This window comes from Xiphophorus hellerii, chromosome 7 (assembly GCF_003331165.1).
Source record: "Xiphophorus hellerii strain 12219 chromosome 7, Xiphophorus_hellerii-4.1, whole genome shotgun sequence".
Lineage (NCBI taxonomy): Eukaryota > Metazoa > Chordata > Actinopteri > Cyprinodontiformes > Poeciliidae > Xiphophorus > Xiphophorus hellerii.
In genome coordinates, this window is record NC_045678.1 from 30,625,664 (window position 1) to 30,649,772 (window position 24,109).

At 38.2% G+C, this 24,109-nt stretch overlaps 2 protein-coding genes across 3 annotated transcripts; both read left to right on the forward strand.

Annotated features, from left to right (window-relative positions):
• The first annotated feature begins 3,100 nt into the window (after positions 1-3,100).
• LOC116723610 (protein FAM171B-like) lies at positions 3,101-15,264 on the forward strand. 2 transcript variants are annotated; one of them, XM_032568641.1, is made up of 8 exons: positions 3,101-3,327; positions 8,347-8,580; positions 10,502-10,594; positions 10,677-10,835; positions 12,069-12,239; positions 12,324-12,440; positions 13,172-13,295; positions 13,832-15,264. In XM_032568641.1, the coding sequence occupies exons 1-8, from the start codon at positions 3,138-3,140 to the stop codon at positions 14,631-14,633; spliced, it is 1,890 nt and encodes a 629-aa protein (XP_032424532.1). In that variant the 5' UTR covers positions 3,101-3,137; the 3' UTR covers positions 14,634-15,264. The 2 variants fall into 2 exon arrangements, with proteins under 2 accessions (XP_032424532.1, XP_032424533.1); XM_032568642.1 differs by having other exon boundaries at positions 10,683-10,835.
• A 3,106-nt stretch (positions 15,265-18,370) lies between these two features.
• LOC116723733 (uncharacterized) lies at positions 18,371-21,012 on the forward strand. Its single transcript, XM_032568835.1, has 6 exons — positions 18,371-18,487; positions 18,945-19,244; positions 19,436-19,564; positions 19,649-19,777; positions 20,422-20,453; positions 20,571-21,012. The coding sequence occupies exons 2-6, from the start codon at positions 18,950-18,952 to the stop codon at positions 20,862-20,864; spliced, it is 879 nt and encodes a 292-aa protein (XP_032424726.1). The 5' UTR covers positions 18,371-18,487; positions 18,945-18,949; the 3' UTR covers positions 20,865-21,012.
• The last annotated feature ends 3,097 nt before the right edge of the window (positions 21,013-24,109 follow it).

Consider the following 24,109-nt stretch of genomic DNA (forward strand, 5'->3'; position numbering starts at 1 on the left):
TTTTTAAAAACCTGGGTTTAATGCTAAACTGCTTTTTCATAAATCTTAATTATCTGAATGCCAGAATTTAGCCAGCTCTCATTTCTCCATCTGCATTTTCTTCATACATTTCCCCCCTTGTTTCAAACATGAATAACTCAGCAGGAAATAAATGATTAATTTAACAAATTTAACACTTGTGGTTCTGTTCATCTAACCCCAAATGCACCTTTCAATAAAATCTCACTGATAAAATCAATCATAAATCTTAATAATCTTTATGCTGATTTTTTTCCCAGCAGCTTTCAGCCAGAGCCAGCTCTCATTTCTCAGGCAGTTAATTTCACATTAATTCACACAAATGATTATGAATGGGGAATTATTCCCAAACTAACAGATTTGTCTGGAAAATAAATGGAACGAAACCATTTATTTGTTTTATTAAGAGGAGCGGTGCAGCTCTGCAGCGCCGTGCGCCTCAAAACAAGGATTAATAAAAGGAAAATAAGTTGGGGATGGAGCACAGAGGCGGCGGCACAGATTTCCGGAGTAAAAAGCCGGCAGATTTCCAAAATACTCCCCTCGGATGCAGCTATTTATGTGGAGAAATGAAGCATCACTGTATCTAATTTGTGGCAAATTGATCCTGGAGACTCGGGCTGTCATCCATCCTCCTCCTGTGTGTTTAGACTGCGATTTATTCTTCGTCTGAGGGGAATAGAGCTGGGAGGACAAATGTGTCATCTCGCTGCCTCTCTGAGGCCCCCATGTCACACAGGAGCCGTGATGATGAAGGAGCCTGCCGAGGAAGGATTCACTCCTGCGCTGGCATCAGAACCTACGCTCAGCCACAACCACGTCCAATACGGCGCAAATAAGTTAAATAATGAGGTTTAAGGAGAATGAGTGAAAAGAGCAAGTAGCTGAGAATTTGAGTTAAAGAGATTTCTGTGAGATTTCTGATTACACACAATCATGAATCTAACATGCAATAAATTGATAAATTTATGTTTAATTGATCATTTAACATAATTAAAAGGGGGTGAAATACTGTATATCGAATTAAGCTGTTGTACCAAGTTTCACCACAGGGTGGCGGTGCTTCCCATGAGGCAGTTTGGTTCATTTTAATCTCCTGCTTCCTGTGCTCACAGATATATGAAGAAGAGCACAAACAGTAGAGAGTTTTCGTTTTACTTTTGGTTAATGTCAGCTTATTAACGTCCACCGATCACACAAATGCGACTTATATCAATGTAATATCATCCAACATGTTACTGCAGTAACCAGTTTTATGTAGACTACGGTTTCAGGGCGAAATAACCGTTCTATTGTGTTAGCATTTCAGCGCTAGCATGCTAGCTAACCCACTAGCTTAGCAGCGGACTGCTAACTGTTAGCGGTTATTTTACCGGTGTTACATCGATCCACGTTTACCCAACAGCTACAGAGGCAAAAAATAATAAATTTAAATCCAAAACAAACACATTCAAAGAGTAAAAATCTGTTTATTATGTTGAAAGTTCTTCAACATAACAGCTTGTTTTGTGGCAATGGCATTATTAAACCTAGGTTTAAAATAAAAATGAAAAGAAGCTGTGTAGTACTATACCTCGTTCATTGTAAAGATAATAAATGTAAATATATAAAACAGGACTCACATCTTCTACCCAAGGAACAGGATTGCACCAAGTTGTGTTTATTTTAGTCACTTTATTAACCAGAATGGGAATTAACAAGCGATGCACGATGCAATCAATACCAACTGCTACTCAAAATGGAGGCAATAAAAGGATTAAGATTAATGATTTTTAAATTACAAGTCATTAAGAGGTCATTCACTGAGTTATTCAGTCAATAATACCTTTAAACAGTCTAATTTACTCCACTGCTGCTGCTGAGAGGTGGAGGAAAACAGACCGTCTTCCCACCATCACCCTGAAAATAAAATTGTTTCACCATCTTGATGTAGACAGTATTCAGAGCAGACGGTGGCTCAGGCTTTGCAGGGTTTATTTTAGATATCTGTAGACAATATGAGCCTGGGAAGAATAAAGAATCCACCCAAAAATGTGGAAATCTAGCAGAGTTTGGAGGAAAACATTAACTTGGTGTGAAGCTGAATTCAGAGTTCAGCATTTATCTGGGTAAAGGTCCCAGTGGGGCTGGTTGCCTTTGGCTGCTCTGCACCTGCACACAGGTGTGGAGCGCATTGAAAGTGGACTTGAATTAATACTTATTAAAATATAGAAGTATAAAGAGAAAAATTAACGGCCTGCGGCTCTATGTTAATATTTAATGGAGAACAAACCCAGAAAAGTCTGTAGAAATGACTTTATTTAAAGTTTGTCCCAGATCCAAGCTGCAGGTTTAATGAGTCGCAGTCCTCCGGGTCGGACCCTCAGGTCGGTTCTGGTACCACAGTTCAGTCTGATGAAAGGTTGATTTGCTTTTCCTCAACTGGTTGTCGCATTGCCCCCTCTAGTGGCCAAAACTAAATGGTTCTACAGCCATGTATAAATAAACGTTTTGTTAAATAACAACTTTATATAAATATTTCCATGCAACATGTTTCTGGATGGAATAAAATACAGCTTAGCATTATCTTGTTTAATTTAGTCTCAAGTGTGAGAATCATTATTACTTCTGTCTGTTTGAAATAAAAGTATTTATATTTATATTAAAACAGTACACTGTGATTATATATGTATATTATATACCAATATATTTTATATAAATATAGCATATTAACATGTATATTAATATAAACAGCATATAAAATAATTACTGGTATTAATATTATCAGCTATATGAAAGCAATATTTTTATGTAAGAGACATGCATAATTTTTATTTAATCATTCTTTAATTTCCTACCTGTTGCCCAATTCTAATGTAATCTGTATAAATAGATCATATTTTGATTATTTTTTTATATTTTATATCATTAGTATTAAGCATTATGTAGTTCTAGTTCTCTGGTATTTGTACAACATTTATTGTTTCTTGTATTTATTTGTCGTATTAAGAATTCAACACAATAAAAAATAATTTAAACATGTGGATGTGGGCGGGGTGAAGGGTTGAGTGGGCGGAGCTTGCAGCTCAGTGTGGTTGGGGTTATAGTGGGTAAAGCAGTGGATATTTCCCAGCCAGTGGATGAAACCCGGAGCCGTGTGTTTGGTCATGAGTGGACTGTGGCAGTGGGTTCTCTGTGCGCTGGCTGTGAGTGGGACGGCAGGGACAAACGGAGAGTTGACGGGGACGGAGGGACGACTTCTGCATGCTGATGAGACAAACTTCACAAAGCAGGACTTCAGAAAACAACAGCAGCAGCAAGGCCTGCCAGGTTTGGTGCAAGAACTGCTTACAAATTTAAACATGTTGCACATTTTACAGCTCAATTATTTCCAGTTTAGATCAAATAAGTTTTGATGTTTTAATAATTTCAGTTAATTTTGGGTCATCTGCATTAAAACTACATATTTGTATCGGATTAAGACTAAAATATCCTCCTTTGTTTGAGGATTTACTCACAAATCTACTAATCTGTTCCTGAGTAAGAAGTGATGGAAAAGAGCCGCTATGGCAAGCAGTTTTATCATAAAATAGGCTGTAATTTTTATATAAACTCTTCAAACTCAACCGGTTCTTTTGATCGAAATCAACATTTCTGATATCTCAAATATGAGGACGTGTTTCCTGTCCAAGTATTCTGGACCGACAGATCTATCCTTCCTATTTGAGCAAAACATTGTGGATGTCTAGAACTGAATTCTTTTCAGGCGAATTTAGAGCGTTTTCTCATCTAATATTCCGGTAGACTGTTTAATTTGGGATCAAACTTTCCAAATTAAGGCATCATCTGCTCCACCTCCAGCTGCTGGGGTTCTCTTCCTCTTTGCTCTGAGTCAAACCAACCTGTTCCCCTCCTGGCCTGTGGGGGCACTGCACCAAGAACCACTGAAGACACTGAGCGCTACTTCCTTCTTCATGAAATGGAAACTAAAGTGGAGTAGGATCACATTTTAGCGGTTGGAGGGTTTCTCTTTGGCTGAAAACCACAAGCCATTTCAACCGCTAACGCTAGGCTAATGCTAGTGTTTGTTTTGGTTGCATTTACCCAAAATTTCCTGCTCTGTAGTCCATGTCCTGCTTTCGGCCCGCATAGCGTTCACATATGCATTCGAACTGCACCAGACTTCACTTCAACCAAACCGAAACAGACCAGAGTTTGATTTTTCGGTCCAATTACGCATTCACAGCTCCACAAACGAACCGGACCAAACAGACTGGAGTTGGACTGAAGCAAACTGAACAGCACTGTTGGGAATTCAGAAATACAGCTACACAGTCTTTAATCATGAGTTTGATTTCAGACGTCTTTAAACATCTGAAGAACTAACCCCGCTTCAAATATTTCAGGATTTCAGAACATTTTACTGACAACCAACAATCCAGATGTTAATGTCTACAGTCGTGCTGGATGTCAATAAAAACCCAAATCAACCAGGTCTGAATTAAAGGCAAGTTTACAGCAACGTTAAAACAGCAGGTTCAATTTTGATTTTCTGCTGAAATCTGATTTTTTTTGTTTTGTTTGTGCTACTAAACTTAATCTGACACAATCAGACTTCTGTGTGAACGGTTTACAACTCCAAAGAGAATTATAGTAGACGTTTTCAGCCGCTAATATTCTGATTGAACTCATCCAAAGACTTCTGGTGAAGGATTATGATACACGTCTCATGTCAACGATGTAAAAGTAGCATAAAATGCGACACGACCGTTCAGACCGATACCGATATCTGATGTTTAGCATCGGCCGATACTGAGCCGATAGAGAAACATTCACCTGCTTTGTGTATGCATCTTAAATTGCCTAAATTGTTCAGAAATTTTTTACATTTCTGAGGATATTAACTGTAATATAAGGTAAATGGAATCAAAAGAGGTTGGCCCTGAACATGAACCTTTATCAGTAGTTGGGGAAACATTTCATTCAGCCTGACAGAAACTATCATATTTCATGTTATGCTTGAATAACAGGCAGATATAAACCGGTCTGTTGAGGCCTCATCTACTTTAGGCACTCTGGAAAAAAACCTTAAAACTCATTTGTTCCTTTTTTTTGTTGAAAGTTTACAGTTTGGAAAATATATCCGAAATTCCCAATTGCAAGATCCAAAGGAATGTTTGTAGAAATGAATTCTTGAGCTTTGAAAAAACAAAGTCTGAAGTTTAGTTTAACTATATGCTACAACTGCTTGCCATAGATCCTCATGAGGAATGGTTTCTCCATCTGTTTGTTTGCTCTGTCAAGCTGTTGTGCTGATAATTTACGGTACGATTCGAGTTCTTCAGCATTTAGAGAAAAGATGCTAAAAACTGAACGCTTTAAATTCCTGCAGACCAAATGTTCACCAGGCAGATTTATCATCTTGTTCGGTTTCTGGTTTATCATTTACAGAAAACGGAGTGAAAGCAAGCCCGAAAGCCCGTCCTGAACTTTTACCAGGATTTTTCTGTACAGCAGTGGAGGAGCTGAAAGAGGGATTTGTGACCCTGTTTGCTTATCATGACTAATTCATGCTGATGTAGGAGTGCATCGCCCTGCATCATCACATGATCCGCTCTGGAGCTGGATCACTTGGACATGTAGCCGAGCGTGCTGTTACCTCCGGCACAAACAGCGCCGCACTCCTCCGGCCCGGCTGCCGCTTCGCTTGGCGCTGCCAAGTCAAAGCTCCGGGGAAGAGAGGACAGCCCAGTTCGTGTTTCTGAGAGATTATTGACCGAAACATAAAAATACACAGTATAGGGCGATTCTCCTGTTTAATGAGCTGAGACAAGCAGCGCTGTCAAAGTGTTTGCCTCCTTCCTGACTTTCTGTTTTTTTCATGTTTGTCTCACTTCAGTTTTTCAGAGCATCAAACCTATTTATATTTGAGTCAAAGATAAATAATTACAAAATGCAGTTTTTAAACGAAAGTTTTTATTAAAAAGAGAAATAAATCCAAACCTGTGTGGGAAAGTGATTCACCCACCTCTCCAGGCTGTACTTGATCAGGTTTCAATTTAAATGAACCTTTGGCTATTGAGTTATTTTAAAAGGATAATTAGTCAAAATAAGTAGCAGCTCAGCCCACTGGGAATGTCCTGACTGGCCTTTAGTATCGGGACATTTCCCGGTGGGCTGGTTTGGTTTTTGAGCTGCTGCTTAATTTTTCTAATAATTCTTATAAAATATTGAAGGATTCATTTAAATTTAAACCTGATGAAGTATTTGGTTTAGTTTATATGTGTTTGTGCTGCTGTTACGACAGCGAAACTCCATCAGCTAAAGGGTTGTTTTCAGGTTTAACATTTAATTTAACTCTTAACTAAACTTTGACTACATGCACTTTATTTGTACAGATGTTTTCTCACAAAAAGTCTTGAACAGATTTTGAAACTGAAATCTTGGACTGCACAAAAAGTGCTCTGAACATTTGATTTGTACAGAAGAGGATAAGATCTTTGAAATTGAATTATGTTAAATTCTGACTTTGAACTCACAAGTCTGACTTTAAGTCGTAATTCTGAGGAAAAAAAGTTCCTAATCTTCTTCCTTATTAGTTTGCATTAGAAATGCTTTGACCAGTTATTGCCTGCATACAGCTGATAGGTTCTATAAAATTTTGGGTGTACATTTCTATTATTAAAATTACAATTTATACACTTTCCATTTTCCCCTCTCCACTGTCTATGGTGATTATTGACCATAAAAACAATTCTTCTGTTGATGTGGACTTTAATTCCTTAATAATAAACACCTTCATTTAAAAACTGAAGTTTATGTTTACTTGTATTGTGTTTGATATAAATAGGTTTGATGTTCTGAAACACTATGCAGTAATAAAATAAAAATCCTGTGAAGGGAGCCGTCGTTTTCTCATCCATCAGCTGAAACAATGGCCTCGTTCCAGAAACACAAGCCGGGCCGACGCGGGTCATTAGAGATAATTCCCCGCCGGACCATCTGTCTGTTCTGCTGGTGGTCGAGTCGGATCGATTGGTCGACACGTTTCTGTTCCCTCCTGCATGTGCATCATGATTTTTCAATCATCTCTGATGAAAATGACAGATATCAACCCACTTTCAGCCACATCTTAGTCAAACATAATATTTCATCTTCTTTTACAGTCGTTTCATCTCGTGGCTCAATTTGCCAAATGGAGGGATTATAGTAATCTGGCACCAAAAAAAAAAAGTCTGTCTCAGATTTAGTGACCTGCCCCTTCTGTTGGCACTGAAGCAGGAAAAAGAGACATTTCCTCTCCCAGAACCGCCATCCGTCCATCTGCAGTGGTGTTAGCATCTCTGCCAAATGCACTCGCTTGTTTCTCACTGAAACTGAAAACAGACGCGGCTACAAGCTACCGCTAACTGTTGGGGGTAACGATTGGGTCGTGTTAGGCCTGAAAGCTGATATGAAGCGTCGTAATTGTAGCTGTAAACCTTTTGGCAAATCTTCCAGCAGCAGGATTAGGAGAAACTCTGATGTTTGTGATGCGACGGCGCCTCAGATTGCTGCTGTAGTCGAGCTTTAGCGCTTCATTAAGGAAGAAAAATGGCTTCTTTGTTGCAAATTGCTGTGAAATTTGCAGGTTGCTCAAAGAAACGTCTCTTTGAACTTCAATTCCCCTTTTAGCAGATAAAGGAGGAACTGCTTGCAGACCAGAAGGAGACAGAAATGTCTTGCTGAGAGACGGGGAGCAATTACAGGTTCAACTTTTATAACAAAAACGGGTTTTATACACCATCAGGCTCTAATCACTTCTAAAAATCAGCTAAAACGTTGTTTTTGGTCGTTACACGCTGCAAACATGAATGATGCAAAAATCTAAAACACACACAAAGGGAAATGCAGCAGAAAAACTAAACAGTAAAGGTTCCAACCACAGACAATAGAAGCAAAAACCTACAGGCAGAAAATGCTAATGAAAATTGCTGCAATCGTAAATAAAATACCAAATGAGAGCAAGGGAAAAAATGCAGCAATATACTGTTTTTTTGTTTTGTTTTTAAACTGCTAGTATAAAAGCTGCAAACTTGATCAACACAGAAGTCCTCCAGACCACTAGGGGGAGTCGTGTGGCTACCATTTTAAATATCTTAATAAACATACACCACATTTGTTTGATTTCATAAATGTGTGGGGGTTGGCTGACCTTCAAACTTTTGCTAATATCTTCAGAGTAAAAGCAGCACAAACGTTTGGCTCCAGTTTCATCTGATTCCAAGGCGTCGACTTCACCTGGGTGAAAGTTTGATGGAGGTTATCTGGAAATGTGACGCTTTGTTTTGTCTTGTGCTCCTCTGACAGGCAGCAGCTTCATCCTGAGGGTTCAGGTGAGCGACATGCTGACTGGGCGGCCGCTGAGCAAGGCAGCGGTGGAGCTTTTCGTCAACCACACCCTACGCAGCTCGGCTTTCAGCGGAGACGGCGGAGACGCCCGGCTCCACGTGCCGTTCCACGCTGGGGTTCCTGTCGCCGTGGCAACCAGCAAGCAGGGCTTTATCTCCGCTCTGCTGCAGTGGGAAACCAGCAGGAAACCCAGTGAGTCAAAAATCAAGTCCAGGGTTGTTCAAGGTGCGGTCCGGGGGCCATTTGCGGCCATCAGAGTGATTTTTTGAAGCCCAACTGCAATTTAAGAATAATAAAAAATTTGCCACCAAAAGCATTGGTGTTCAATGTGCGGTCCGGGGGCCATTTGTGGCCCCTGGATTAGTTCTGAGTGCCATAAATTTGTGTAACTTTTTAGGATGAGATTTTCCAACACAAGTTTCAATCTTCTTAAACGTAAAATGTTACAACAAAAATAATTCTTTAGATATTTTTTATCTCAAAAGTTGTGTGACAAACTTCTAGGGTTTTAACTCTAAAACAAACTTGGACACGCCCAGTCATTATATTTGGCCAAATGTGGATAAATTTGTTTTAGAAAATGTATATTTTCATTGCTTTGAATAAACTAAAAAACACTTTATATATGTGAAAAATAAAAAGTAAACCAAAAAAAGAGTAATAAATGTTTTATTTATTGTTGTGCAGGTAAAATTAAAATAATTCACGTTAAAAAAAATATATATTTTTTTTTTTTCTTAATTGTGGTGAGGAAAAAAAGATTTGGTCCCTGAAAACTTTCAACTTGAGAATTTTGGACAAAATAAATAAGTTTGGAGAATATTTTAATGATTCAAGTGAAGACCATTTTTAATTACGGCAAAATGATCAGAAATTAAAATAAGTTATTTTTAATTAACACTGTAGAATTTTTATTCCAATTTTGGGAAGATATTTACATTTATTTTTTTAAATTTAACAGTTAAAAACAACTTAATTTCTAGTGTGTAAAACTGACATCGAGTCAAACAAAACGTAATTTTGTTTTGTTTTTAAAAACAAAATATCTGAAAGACAAAAGTCAAAGTATTTCTCTCCAAGTAACTTTCTCCTGTGCCTTTTACTCAAAAACAAACTTTGCTTTTCAATAATTTATTAAAATTTCTAAATAAAAGCATTTTTAAATAGTTATCTAAAAGTTGTATTTATTGCTCAGAAGTGACCAAATTTTTTCTGGTTTTTTAATAAAGACCTTTATTTAAATTAGGAAAACCTGCAAAGCCTTTTGTAAGTTTTAGATTTACAACAATTTACACATTTTCCTCTCCAACAAAACAAAATTTGAATTCGTTTTTAATTAAAATACTGTGGAAATATGCATTTCCTTTTGAGGCGACGATTTTGGCCCAAGTGATGAAAAGTTTGGAAATCCCTGGTCTAGTCCAAGTCCTAAACTTGTTCCTTATTATGCAACAACTCAGTAGATTTTAAACTCTCAGCTGTGATGAACGTTACATAAACTCGTCATCCAGTCAGGGAACAAAACAGCGCCATCTAGTGGAGAAACATTAAAACATGAAATATTAACGATTACGTCACTAGTATGGAAAACTCAGTCAAAGCTACAAAATATGTAAAGAAACATAAACTTTTACAATGTTTTTTATTCACTGTTAAATAAAACATGGCCTCATACCATCTCCTTTTAGTTGGCCATGAGTTCTGTGGTGGAAAATATCAGATATTTTGACTTTATTATATAATTTTTCACAATTGCCTCCTGATTTTAAGATAACATGTACTATTTTATATTAATCACATCAAATGTTAATTTTCTGTCCCCAACTGTTCTTATGGTTTTCTGCATGCTGAATTGTTCTTTTGGTCTTTTTCTTGTCAAACTTTTCCGTTTTTTGCTCACTAGGCTAACTTGATGAATTGATGAATTTGACTGGCCAATCAGAAAACAATCACCAAAAATAACATTAAAATAAAATTTTACTATATTTTATTTAAGAAAATTATTTTTAAAAAGTATTTTTTTCCTCATCCTCCCTCTGACTTTCAGAGGGCCCACAGCGCCCCCTGGAGGCTCCAGTTTTTGAGTTTTGCCTGTGTTTTATCATTCCTGCAGTCTTTTCATCAGTGACTCTGTCCCTGCTGGCTCTGACTCGAGGGAACATCTGGCTGTTTGACGACTCGGTTCTGATCACCAGCAGAACTGCAGGTGGTGGAAATATTTCTTTTGTTTCTCAGTGAAGTAAAAACATGAAAACTGGACAGAAATGTATAAACGTTTCCTGTTTAAGCGGCAGTTTCTCAGGCCACAGTGAGATTTCCTCAGCGGCTCCTGAACCTGACGCAAGGCGGGAATCTGACCGCCATCAGATCGTACTTGACGGTTCCTCGGTTGACCTCAGACCAGGGCGACTCGCTGAACACGCTGGGCATCGTGAGCAGCAAGTCAGGTAACGACTTCATCCCTACGCCATACTGAGCAGGTAGCCACCTTCATTTCAGAAAGGGACTTTAACACTTTAAAGTACCTAAACTACGTCAACTGTTTTATTTGCATAAAAAGATAAATTGCTAAATAATTTATCTGCATAAAACATGCAAATATATACACAAATATGTCACGTCTGACATATTTCGTATTCGTATAATTCCGCAATATTTGACCTCAAATTGTCTCAGTGCTGCCCCCTTTGGGTTGAATGGTGGCTACTGCAGTTGAATTTTTCCATTGGTTATAATGGTACAGCTCAGAGTTGATTGGCTCAACCCACTTTACTGGTATTTGTCTGTGATTTCACAACAAGCCTAGTTCCATTTAAAGCAGATGAATAACCAAATTATTTTATTTTTAGAAATGTTTTCCGTATGTTGGTTATCAACTTGGTTGAAATTTGTGCTTTAGCGTTAGCTTTACACAAATACTATGTTGATATATCCTTTTAGCATTAGCAGAGCTAATGTTTATTATTACCATTTTAGCTAACTTTTTAGCTAGGGGTGCCAACCGCTGGAAATTAGTAAGAAAAAATACAAAAAGTACAATTCTAGGGTAATTATAGATATCCATCCATCCGTCCATTTTCTAACACCCTTATCCCCAGTGGGGTCGGGAGGTGCTGGTGCCCATCTCCAACGAATGTTTCGGGCGAGAGGCGGGGTCACTGGACAGGTCGCCAGTCTGTCGCAGGGCAGAAAGACCCTGGGCCGGGAATCGAACCCAGGACCTTCTTGCTGCAAGGCAACAGTGCTACGCCACTGTGCAGTTCTTAATTGTAGATATAAAAAAACTAAATGAGTAAATCTACACTTAAAAAAAAAAATGCAGAAACTTTCAGCTTAATTTGTTTTTAGAAATAACTTAGAAATTTCTGAGCTCCAACAGTCAAATATTTGCTTTTTGTAAACTCAGAAAATCTCCAAAAGTGAAATATATAACTGTATGAGCCATTTTCTAGAAAATGTGAAATTAATCTAAAATTTTTTCTCACATTTTTCACTTTGGAGCTCAGAATTTATAGATTAATCTCAAAATGTTTGAGTTTTTGGTGGAAATGTGCTCTATTTTTCCATCTACAGTGACCGTAATAAACCAAACTCCTTAATTCTGCTAAATAAATGAATTACGTTCTGACTGACGTTGTCGTAGGAATCCGGCGTCCTGACTTCGGTTGTGATGTTCTCAGGATTCGTGAGCGTGGAGCTGAGTCCGGTGGCGGCCGTCAGCGTGCGGCTTTTCTCCGGAGACGTGGAGCTGAACATCAGCGGCCCGATCCAGATCAGCCTCAACGTTCCCGAGAGCCGAGGGCTCCAGGAGTCCGACGTTGTTCCGGCCTGGTTCTTCAGCAGAACTACCGGTCAGTTCTGATACGTCACCCATCCATCCATTTACCGGACCAGCTGCATGCTAACTGGTTTCATGGTGATTTATTTCGCCGCAGGTGGATGGATGAGGAGAGGACTGGGAAAGATGACGCTGGTAGATGGGAAACTGATGTGGACCTTCACTGCTCCTCACCTGGGATACTGGATCGCAGCACCTTTGACCTCCAGCAGAGGCAGGTTTTCACTTCAGATGTGTTTGAGTCCTATCAAAAGAACACAGCAAGACAAAATAAAAAACTATAAACTTAGGGTGCATTCACACCAGCCCTGTTTGGTCCGCTTTAGTCCAACTCTAATCCACCTAAGTGTCGGATCGACTGACTTGAACTCTTTAGCGATTTGAAGGTATATGTGAACGGCAAGCGAACTGGAGGCTGCTCCAAAAGCAGAAAGTGGACTAGAACACAGGGCATTCTGGGTAAATGGAGCCAAAACAAACGCTAGCTTTAGCCTAAAATCTGGAGTAATATGGAGTATATTGGCTGAAAATATTTCTCACCATAAGGGGTTTTCAGGCTGCGCTTAGTCTGGTCCCTCATCAGGACCTGTTCTCCATAAAAAGAAAAAAGAAAACTGGTGCAAAAGCAAAATATTGGATCATTTTAAATGCAGCAATAAATTGTATCATTAATTTATGGTGAGCTAACCTTTAAGAGTCAAAAGGTAGATTGCCTTAGAGGAAATATTTTATCTTTATAGAAATGATGTTAAATACTTCAATTTTAAGAAGATGGACGTTTGAGATGAACAGAAGAGGGTCGAGAAAACAACCTTCAGCAGAGATGAGAAATTATTTTGATTTGAAGCTTTTGATATGAACCGGGATAAAACTAGCTGAAAATTTGTAATAAAAAGTATTCTGAATAGTATTTGATTTATTTTATTAATTTTATATTACCTGTAGGTTTCTTTGGACTTCAGACTCTTGTTGACTTTATCTTGCAAAATTCATTTTTCCTGGTGGTTCTGGTTGGAGGAACGCTTGTCGTCATCGTCTGTCTTCTGTTTGGACTTTTATGCTACTGCAGGTAAAAACTTTTATTTTAGTTTAATGCTGTTGCTGAGAACATCACCACAGTTTTAGATTATTTATTGAAAGAAACTGATTTAGAAACATTTTCTCTTGCCTGATTTTGTTACCCGTCTGAATTGTCATTTTGGTCCTAAAAATACCAAAATTTTCACTAAACTTCATAATTTGGTCCATCTGATGATATAATTCTTAGATATTAAATGATAATTTGATTATCAAATTATCATAGGTTCTTTTTTTTTATCATCTTGCGATGTTTTGAAGCTTCAAGGAAGCTGCTCAGTACTTAAGTAGACTTTTTACCAAATAACTTTTTTACTCAAGTAATTTCTTCCATGGCTACTTTTTACTTTTACTTGAATAAAAATACGTTGAAGTAGTGCTACTCCAGTATAATCTTTGGGTTTTTTACCTGCCTGTTTATCATAATAAATTGTAATTTCAGTTAGAAAGGAGAACACAAAGACATGGAGGACGAACTAAGACTTTCAGACTGTAATAATTATTAGTTTTTGTGTGTTTTGTTTTCAGGAGGAATTTCAATGAGATTAAACTGAGGCAGACGGCAGCAGTGGTGAGAAAAGACCAAACCACCTCCACAGACGATGATGAATCTGAAACATCTGGACAGAACCAGAACCAGCGCAATGGGTTCTGTGTTCCAGCAAAGAGCAGTGATGTGATCGCCAACCCCAGCGCTGTGGTGGTTTCGTTGGATGGTAAAGAGTTGGACTTCATTGGTGCGGCTTCGGAACAAACCCGAACTCCGGACGGTCTGTTCTTCTACAACCAACCCGTGGCGATCCTTCCCGCTCCGGCGTTTTTCCACCTGGAGGAACATCCGGCCCAATCCGACTGGAGCCGGTCCGCCACGCTGCCGCAAGCCACAAACGGAGCCACCGCCGCTGAGCCGCAGAGGAAAGAAAGCTTCACCCAGACTCTCCAAACCGAGGAACAGCTCCGGACCGCTGACGGATCAGAACCAGCATCCAGGACGACCTTCGGCCTTCCGGAATCGGCGTCGGTACCGGGAACGCTGAACAAACTTGCTGGAAACAGACATTCAGTCCACGCCGTCACGGGTTTGTCTAAAGTCGTGTCGCCCCAGCCGCCGCGGGCCTGGTTCGTCTCGCTGGAGGGGAAACCGGCCGCGGAGATCCGGTACGCCGGGTCGGAGCAGCAGAGACGACGGCAGACCATGGACAGTCGAGAAACCAGTTTGGACTCCGGAGTGGATCTGAGTGAACTGAATCAGACGACGGGGAGGAGAGTGACTCTGGAGAGAAACGCTACGTTCATTAAAAACCCGACGAATAAAAACACTCAACAGTAAAAACTGGGTCCAATCAGGACGACGGAGCAATAGGCCTGCTGCAAGAAAAACAAAGTCACAATTATGAGAATAAATTTTACGAGAATAAAGTCAGAATGAGAATTGACTTATTCTTGCACGTGAACACGTGCAAGAATAAGTCATTACGACTGTTCTAATTATTTTTGTACAACTTAATTTCTAGCTTCTTTAGTTTTGCAATACGACTATTTTTGTAACTCTGTCCTCGTAACATTGTGACTTTGCTACAGTAGTTATTATGACTTTATTCTCGTGTTATTTCAACTTTGTTCTCAAACAACAATTCTTGAATTTACTATTCTCATGTCATTTTGAATTTATAATATGAGGTTTCTCGTGATTTGACTATTCCTGTAATTTATTTTTAATAGCCCTAATATTTGTAACTCAGTGACTTCAGAGGTTCAGTTTACAGATTTAAGGTTCAGATGGTGCAGATTGCACTTTTAAAATTGCCTTAAAGCCCCAAAACACTTCACATCCATTAGTTCTCCATTTATAAGAATCAGACTAACTTTCTATTTTTGAATAAGTTTGAAGCAAATGTCTACTATCTATTATACTGTCTGCACTAGTGAAAATAAAAAGGGATTGCACGACTCACTTTAAACCTTTGTGTCTGTTAATGTCTGCATTACATGCTGATGTGGTCTCAATATGGAGAAAAGCTTCATATTTCTCAAAGTATTTAGTTTGGGTTTAGTTTGTAAGAAAATAATTTTATTATTTAAAATATCTATTTGGTGTTTGCATGTTTTTCTGTGCATGTGTAGGTTTTCTACGGCTTCATCTAAAAACATTCCTGTTTGGCTCATTGGTTTCTCCAAGTTGCCCATTTGTATGAGGTGTGCATTATATCCAACCCTTACAGAAAAAGTTTACATTATCATACAATTCTGTATTCAAAACAAAGTTACAAAAAACTTTCATATATTTACCCAAGTTAAGTTATCAAGTATAACCAAAACCTGTGAAAGCATAGCCACTAGAAGTGAGTTCGATGCTGAAAGAAAAACAAAGTTAAACTCCAAAAGAAAACGGGGTTAGTCGCTTTTACAGGTCATCTCCTTCCTTTAGTAGCTTCTATTTTTCTTTTTTAAAAATGAGTCTGAAATAACAGAACAATGGGTTCTAGAAAAACCTACTTGTACAAAATGAATGGGTACAACACTCACATATTCTAAAAACAAGATGGTGGAAAAACAACGTTACCTTTGTGGCCTCACACCTGCAGGTCGAGCAACTCTCAAAAAATCAACGTGCAGAAAATCAAAAATGAAATCAAATGACGCTGCCGCATTCTTTCCCATGCCAAAATAATTGGTCACATTTAAATTCAACTTAAAATTGTTAATATTGAATTAACAATACACAGTACTGATGAGCATTGATATCTATTTCTCAAATATTAGTTAAAATGTAAATTATGTATATTGAGTCATTCCAGTGCCAAAATAATTGTCACGTCAATTGCTGATAAATATTGACTTAGTTTTAGACGAGATGATATGATATTTATGAATTATTACATTTTATGTTGGTTATGTTAGTGAAAATGTAGGTTTTATACTCAGCAACAATTGTTGCCGGTGGGAAACTGCATAGGCTGCGTTACACAAATCTGGCCTATTTATACGTATAAAAAATAAGAAAAATTATGACATTAATAACCTATTATAACAAAGAATGGGTACCAGAGTGTTCAGAAATATTTTAGATACATAAAGATTCAATGCCAGATCCTGCAGATGTCATAGTCGCAATGTGCCGAGTGACCTTTGACCTCATTTGGTCATTTCATCAAAGAGGCAAAGCATTTCTTAGTATAAAACCTTATTTTAACCCAAAAACATCAGTTTTAAGATGCGTCAGTATAAACACATCTTAAAAATCTCAAATCACTTCAGTGATATGAGATTCATCAAGGTTTAATATGATGATGTTTACTTTTCTCTGTAGAGATTTTTATCTATCAAAGCAACCAGCCACTTGTATTTCCATTTCCCAGCTTTCTATTGAAGCATCAAAAGTTGTCAAACTTCAATAAGCTTCTCGCATCAGATGATCCATCATAACCACAGCAGAAGCTTCATAAAAACTCACGAAGATCAGGATTTTCACCTCACCAGAATCCTTCTGAGCCAATTTAGCGCAACAAATCAGCAGCTAATCTAAAACCATTTAACTCAACAAACCTAAAACTAACAAAACAAGCAGCCATTTTATATAAATCAGCAGCTAATTGAAATCTTTCCAAACCAGCAGCCACTTAGCCAAAGCGTTTGGCGTCCATCAGCAGCGTTAGCATCCCAGCAGTGTTAGCATCCCAGCAGCGTTAGCATCCCAGCAGCTCCTACCTTGTCTTCTCGGTCCGGGATTTGTTTCACTTACCTTTAGATGATGAATTCAACAGATTCCCGCTTGATTGAAGTGACTCTCCATTTCTCTCTATTTTCTTTTCGGCGCCATTTTTCCCTCAAATCCATCCTCATCTGATGCTAATGCCTCGCGCCGTTTCTTCTCCGCAGGTGTTTCAGCTAACCAACATGGCCGCCGGCACGCTGAGGTCGGGCCGTTCCTTGAAAAAACATCCGCAGAATATCAAAACAACGCCTTCTATAATTTTATCAATAACTTAGAATAATCTGTCCGAAATATAATCTACCGGAAACTCCTCGCAGCGAGCTCAAACTGTGGCGTTCAAACAAAAGCAAAGCGGCCTACTCAGTCCACTATGATATCCGACCAGCATTAACATAACACCAACATTAAGTTGACATGCGCACTAACAACCAAACTAATAAAAGATTACCACTTTTCTAACCTCCACAAAACAACATCCTTAATTTAATTTATGGATCCTCCAATTTAATTGAGTTTAAAGGCTCTTTTTATTAATTTGTTATTTGATTTATATGTTTTTATTCATATTGTTTAGCATATTTATTAATAATAATAATAATAATAATGCAGGTTTATTTACAGTTTTTATGTGTTTTACACATTTATTTACATAGATGGGACTTTTTATATTTCACTTTAATACATCTTGTCTGTTGTATTGATATTTCATATATTTTTAACTAAACTTTTTATAGTTTTAGACCATGTAATTAATTATTATTTTGATATTTTTTATATATGTAAGCTTATATATCATAACTATTGCAATGTTTCTTTGTTTTGTTTTCGCTTTTTTGTGTTTATTTATATGTGTGAGATTCTTTATTTTTCCCTTTTCAGTTTATTTTTTTTATTTGGGTGCTTTTATTAATTTAATTATGCATTTTAATAATATATTATTTACCAAATATTTTTAGATTTAATTATGTAAATATGTGTAATTATTGCATCTACTTTTATTTAAACTTAAGTCTAATTATTTTTGTTTCTATCATTATTATTATTATTATTATTATTATTATTATTATTGTAGTGAATACTTGTTTTTTTGCTATAAAGGCTTCTATTTAGGTAGATGAGATTATTATTTTTTTTATTTGTTATATTTTTTAGATGCTTTCATTAATTTACTAAAAACTCCTATTTTTTGTAATAATCTAATAAAATTTAGTCATTGCTTATCTATCAATAATCAGTATCTTAATGCCTCCTTTGGTAATTCCTCTCCACCTTGCTGCCGGTGAAGATTACGTCATTTGTTTATTATGCAGCTATGCAGCTCGCGCTCATGTTGTTTGCGCGCGTAAAGCCACGTTACCGGATCTGGTTACCGACCAACCCAAACAGGAAGAACCGCTGTTTCCGTTCTAAGAAGTAGAAACTCCCTCTCTTCTTCACTTCCGTCTTACTGCTGCATTCCCTCTGAAAAGGTAAAAACTCGTTTTGTTGATGCTCAAACCGTTTATTTTTGTTCTAAAGTTCTCAGATGAGATGAGTTAATGAAAAACTGCAGGTTTTACTGCAGAAGAGGTTAAAGATTAATTCAGCCGCTCGGGTTTCATGCAGCTTTGATCTGTGCAGGAAAATGACAAACAGGAAAACACAGAAATATGAACTGTTAGAAGGTTTAAGTAAAAAAACAAAACAAACAAACAGAACAACAAAGATGGAAAACTTTTATTTTCCTTTTCAGAAGTTTTGAACACTGCAAAACAAGAATGGTTTAAACAAATGAAATAAAATGTTTCCAACTAATTGAAAGAATTTAATTTATGATGTTTGATCAACTTGACAACTTAATAAACTTTATCATGGATGAATTTAATTCATTTACTAATTAGAGCAATTTATTTAAGTTGAATCTGCGTTGCTCTTCTTCTGGTGAAGGTGGAATGTTACCCCTCTGGCGCCCCCGGCAGGCCATGGAGCTACTGCAGTCCCAGCAGGACAATCTGAGCCTGTGGCTTTCAGCAGATTCTGCTCACATGCTCAATGAGTGCGGAGACATTTTAAGTGTAAATGAACATAAAAAGATAACAGAGAAGCCGAAGGAAGAGCAGATGAGCCTCCTGCTGGAAATGATCATTAGAAAAGGACCAGATACCTGTAAGGCGTTCATGGACATCCTGAGGAGGAATCAGGGACGGTACCATCAGCTCCAGCAGTTCTTCAGTTCCTCCTCTGATGGTCGGGAAACATCTCATCAGATTTATCATTTAAACTTTATCTAGAGCCACAAATACATGGGAATCTTATCAAATAAAATTGAGCGTCCAATCATCAGGAGGATGATTGGACAATTATCAGAGCCTCATAGTTACTGAGTGAATCTCTTGAATTGGATCACAGATTTCTGATTTATTATTTTGTGTTTGCAGATTTGCCTGTTACATCAATGTTTGCTGATGAAAACAGTGTTGTGACCAGCAGAACGCTCCGTAATATAAATACGAAATCTCTCACATGCAACGTGGAAACAGTGAGCAGCCCAAGAGGAAATTCATCTGGTAGGGATAAATATCTCTGACTCTCATTTCTCTGTGAGTTGATGATTTTCATTCTGTTTTTGTCTTAATTTTCCTTTAAATCAGGTAATTCTGCATCTGGCGCTCGTTATACTGCAACAGGTGGGAGTGTCATCATTGCTGACAGGATAGACGGAGCCAATGCTGAAAACATAAACCTCTCTGTGAACATTAGACCATCCCAGGTCCCCTCAGGTAACGGCTTACGCTCAGATTTTACACATTTAGGCGACAGTCTCATTTTTAACAACGTATCACAACATCAGATCAGATCATCAGGCAAGCTAGGGTAGAGTCAACGCTAACCTGTTAGTTTGTTAGATTTACAAAGATTTTTGAGGGAAATTTCATATTTAAAGAAATGTTGGCGCCTTCAAACCCTCAACGTTGTTCTCTGGGGAACTTGTGATGCTTTTGCCACCATTTACATCCAGTTCTGTCATAGATTTAGACGTAAGTAAGCAGTGATGGCACCGCTAGCTAAAAAATGTTGAGCTCATCCTCAGACATTTTCAAGAAAAAAACTTGGAATTTTCTTAGACTTTTCAAATTCAGAAAATCCCACGTTTTTTTGGTCAAAAGTTTATGAAATTACTCGAAAGATTTAAAAGATGTTAAACTTTTTAAATTCAGACTTTTCAAAGTATTTTTCTTGAGAATTTTATTGGATTTATCTAAAAATTTCAGCATTTTTTTCCAGCAAGTTTTCAAAAAGGGCATTTTCAAACTCAGAAATTCCCTCATTTTCTTCTAGAAAATTTCAAAGTGTTTTAGCAGACATGTATTCCTCTTTTTTCTATCCTAATACGCCGTCGTGTTTTCTCCTGTTTTCCATTCAGCTCCAGCAGAAACTGCTGACGATCTTTGGCAGGTAACAGATTCTAACCCAACGTAAAGTCCAACAAGAATTAACTCTAAAAACTCAAAATATTTACATTTTTCATTGTACTTTTTTACATATCTTCAACGTTTGCTCTGAATTTTGCAGCATCCTGCTGGAAAGATGATCAAAGAGAAGAAGGTGAAGCTGATCGAATGCCTGATGGCCGATCATTGCTACGTCCTGCAGCTCGTCCACCAGAAATCCATCGTCTCACTCAGAGAATACCAGAACCTGAAGTCTTCCTCCAGCCCACAAGAAACCATCACCGGGCTTCTGGATCTGGTTCTCGGCAAAGGACCAGAGAAATGTGGCAACTTCCTTCAGCTTCTCAAAGATCCTGAAGTTCTGGACACATTTCCACTGGTCAGGGACATTTTAGACATTAGACATCAAAATTAATATGTTAAATATTATTTTCTGTTGATGCTCTAATTTTAGAGACGGCGCTGTATTAATCATATTTAGGATGAATAATGTTTGAATCCAGACTTTTATTTTAGTACCAAACAGCACCTGGGTAAAATTAACCCTGTAATATTATTAATAATAATAATTTTAACAGCAGAGCTAATTTTTCATTTAGTGCTTCAGCTAATTTTGAAAACCAGTGGTGGGCACACTTCTGAATTATAATGTTTTTAATTGAGAATGAACTACTAAATATTACTTAACGGTTTCCACATAAAAGATTTTAAATTGTTTAAAATTTAAATGTGGGCTGCACAGTGGGGCAGTTGGTAGCACTGTTGCCTTGCAGCAAGAAGGTCCTGGGTTTGATTCCCGGCCGGGGTCTTTCTGCATGGAGTTTGCATGTTCTCCCTGTGCATGCGTGGGTTCTCTCTGGGTACTCCGGCTTCCTCCCACAGTCCAAAAACATGACTGTCAGGTTAATTGGTCTCTCTAAATTCTCCCTAGGGGTGTGTGTGTGTTCATGGTTGTTTGTCCTGTATGTCTCTGTGTTGCCCTGCGACAGACTGGTGACCTGTCCAGGGTGTACCCCGCCTCTCGCCCAGAACGTAGCTGGAGATAGACAGCAACCAGCAACCCTCCCGACCCCATTAGGGACAAAGGGTGAACAGAAAATGGATGGATGGATGGATTTAAGTCAATGGATGTGATATTCATTTTCATTTCGAGCCAGTTGCGGCAGAATGTATAAACAGAAGTCTGTATTCAAAAAACACTTTCTCATTAAATAATAAATATCTTGACATGTTGATTAGTCGTGATTGTTTTTGTGATTTGCAATCAAAATCACAGATTTTGTAATTAACAAATATTTCCCATTAAGAGTCAACTATTTCAAAGATAAATTTAATTCAATATTATTTTATAATCTATTTTATATTTTTTCAAGGTTCTTTTTTAAATTTACATGATCCGCAATTAATGTAATTACAGAAGGCGACATGATCCAGGTGCAGTTTGACAGTTCAACCACCAGAGGGCAGAATCGCTCCAGGTTTGTTTCGGAGGCCTTTAGTCATGATGGGTATTCCTCAAGAATTTTCACAGATTTGCTTTCATTAATAACGCAGCTAATTCACCCTCAGTGGACAGTTTGAATTAAAAGCTCCGATGGCTCTCTGACAGACATCCTTTTAAATTATTCAGACTCGGGAAAGAGTCTGAATAATTCTCTTATTCAGAGAATAATCTCTTCTCTTATTCAGAGATAAGATAGATAAGAGATTTGCTGCTTTCTTTCCGCCAGTAAATATTGGCCGGAATCGCGTCTCCAGTCTGGGACGGGATCTCGGGTTTCTGGCGGCGCACCAAGGCGCAGAAAGCCGGTGGCTGGAAGACGCGCTTGGAATGGAAACAGTCTGACGCAGTTGGTGGATCATAAAACAGCAGCAGGAGGACAACACTCTCACACCTCCCGCTTGCCTCACCGCCATATTTCTTCCTGACGTTTTTACAACTCCGAACATCTTGTCTGGAGATAAAAACTCCCACATGTGCCGGATTAGTTGAGAGTCGCAGGGAATTAGCTGCTTTCCCAGTGAACACCTCCATCAGCTGCAGAGAGCTCCGTTGGGTTGGTAACCAGCTTCTCTCCAGAGTCTGATTCCTCTAACCGCAGCTAATGAGAGGCGGTTTCACCTCCGGCGCAGACGGAAACCCATCAGGATGGATGTTTCCAACAGCTCACTCCATAGCTGCCGCGCTCACCCGGAGCTAATCTCCAACCTTCCTGTCCCCGTTAGTTGGAGAAATTGAACAGAAGCGAAAGTGTAGAGTTATGGATCATTAATAAACATTTCTTTCTTTCTTAATTGTTCAACTGGCAGGCAAACTTTAAATCCGTCAAATAGTAAAATATAGCCAATGGTAGGAGCACTTCCGCGGAGCTAATCTTTATTTAGCGCTTCAGCTAATTTTGGAAATGCTACTCCCAGTCCTTGGCACATTTCCGCTAATAGCAGAGCTAATTTTTAAGTTAGCGCTGTAGCTCATTTTGAAAACAATACTGCCAGTGGCGGGCACACTTCCATGAATCGGCTAATGTGCTAATAGCAGAGCTATTTTTTTATTTAGCTGATTTTGAAATTGCTACTTCCAGTCGTTAGTACATTTCTGCTAATAGTCTATCTGTCATGAAGTGCGGGTGTGGTGAGTGGTGAGGCAGACGCAGCAGACCCAGGTTGAAGTAAATGAATGATTTTAATGATGAATAAATCCACAAAGATTCTGGCGGCACAGCTGAGCAGAAGCCAGGGCTCACACCGGTAGCAACAGAATGATAGCGGCAAATGAACAGGCAGACAGAAATCACGCGACAAGCGACCAGGACCCGACAACACACAGAGACACAGGTGAGACTAAATACACAGGAGGTAATTAGGGAACGAGAAACACCTGGGAGTAATCAAAGGGAGACGGGACAACACGGAGACACAGGAAACTCAAAATAAACACACAGAAAACACAGAACATGACACTATCAGTGGAGCAAATTTTTCATTTACGCTTTAGCTAATCTTGAAAATGTTTCTTCCCATGGTGGGTACATTTTCATGAATCAGCTGATGTGCTAATGACAGAGCTAATTTTTTATTTATAGTACTTTAGCTAATTTTGAAAACGTTACTTTCAGTGGTGGGCGCACTTCCACTAATCAGCTAATACGCTAGTGGCGGAGCTAATGTCCCATTTACTGCTTTAGATAACTTTGAAAACATTTAGCACACTTACCTTCCCTTATAATAATTTTTATGGATAAATTTCTTAAGGCAGTTATAATTTGAATTAAAGTTAGCGCTTTAGCATTAGCTTACTCTAAATACTGTGTTCATGTATCGCTTTAGCATGAGCAGATCTAACATTATTAGTGCTTTAGGTTAGCGCAACTAACTTTTTAGCTAGTGGTGTCCACCACTGCTTTTAGTTGCTAACCTTCTGATCTCTAGATTTTGCAGTTAGCTGGATTTTCTAACAACATTTCACTGTGTGTAAAAACCAGTATGAAGAAAACATTCAAAGCAGACAGCGTGTTATTAGGAAACACAGATCTGACACAGACCCTGAGAGACTTCATCTGCTGTTTGTCAGGTTTTCAGCTACCAACTCATCAGAAATCATCTTGTTAGAAAAGAAAAAATCTCTGTACTAATAAACAGACATAAACAATGGATACAGAA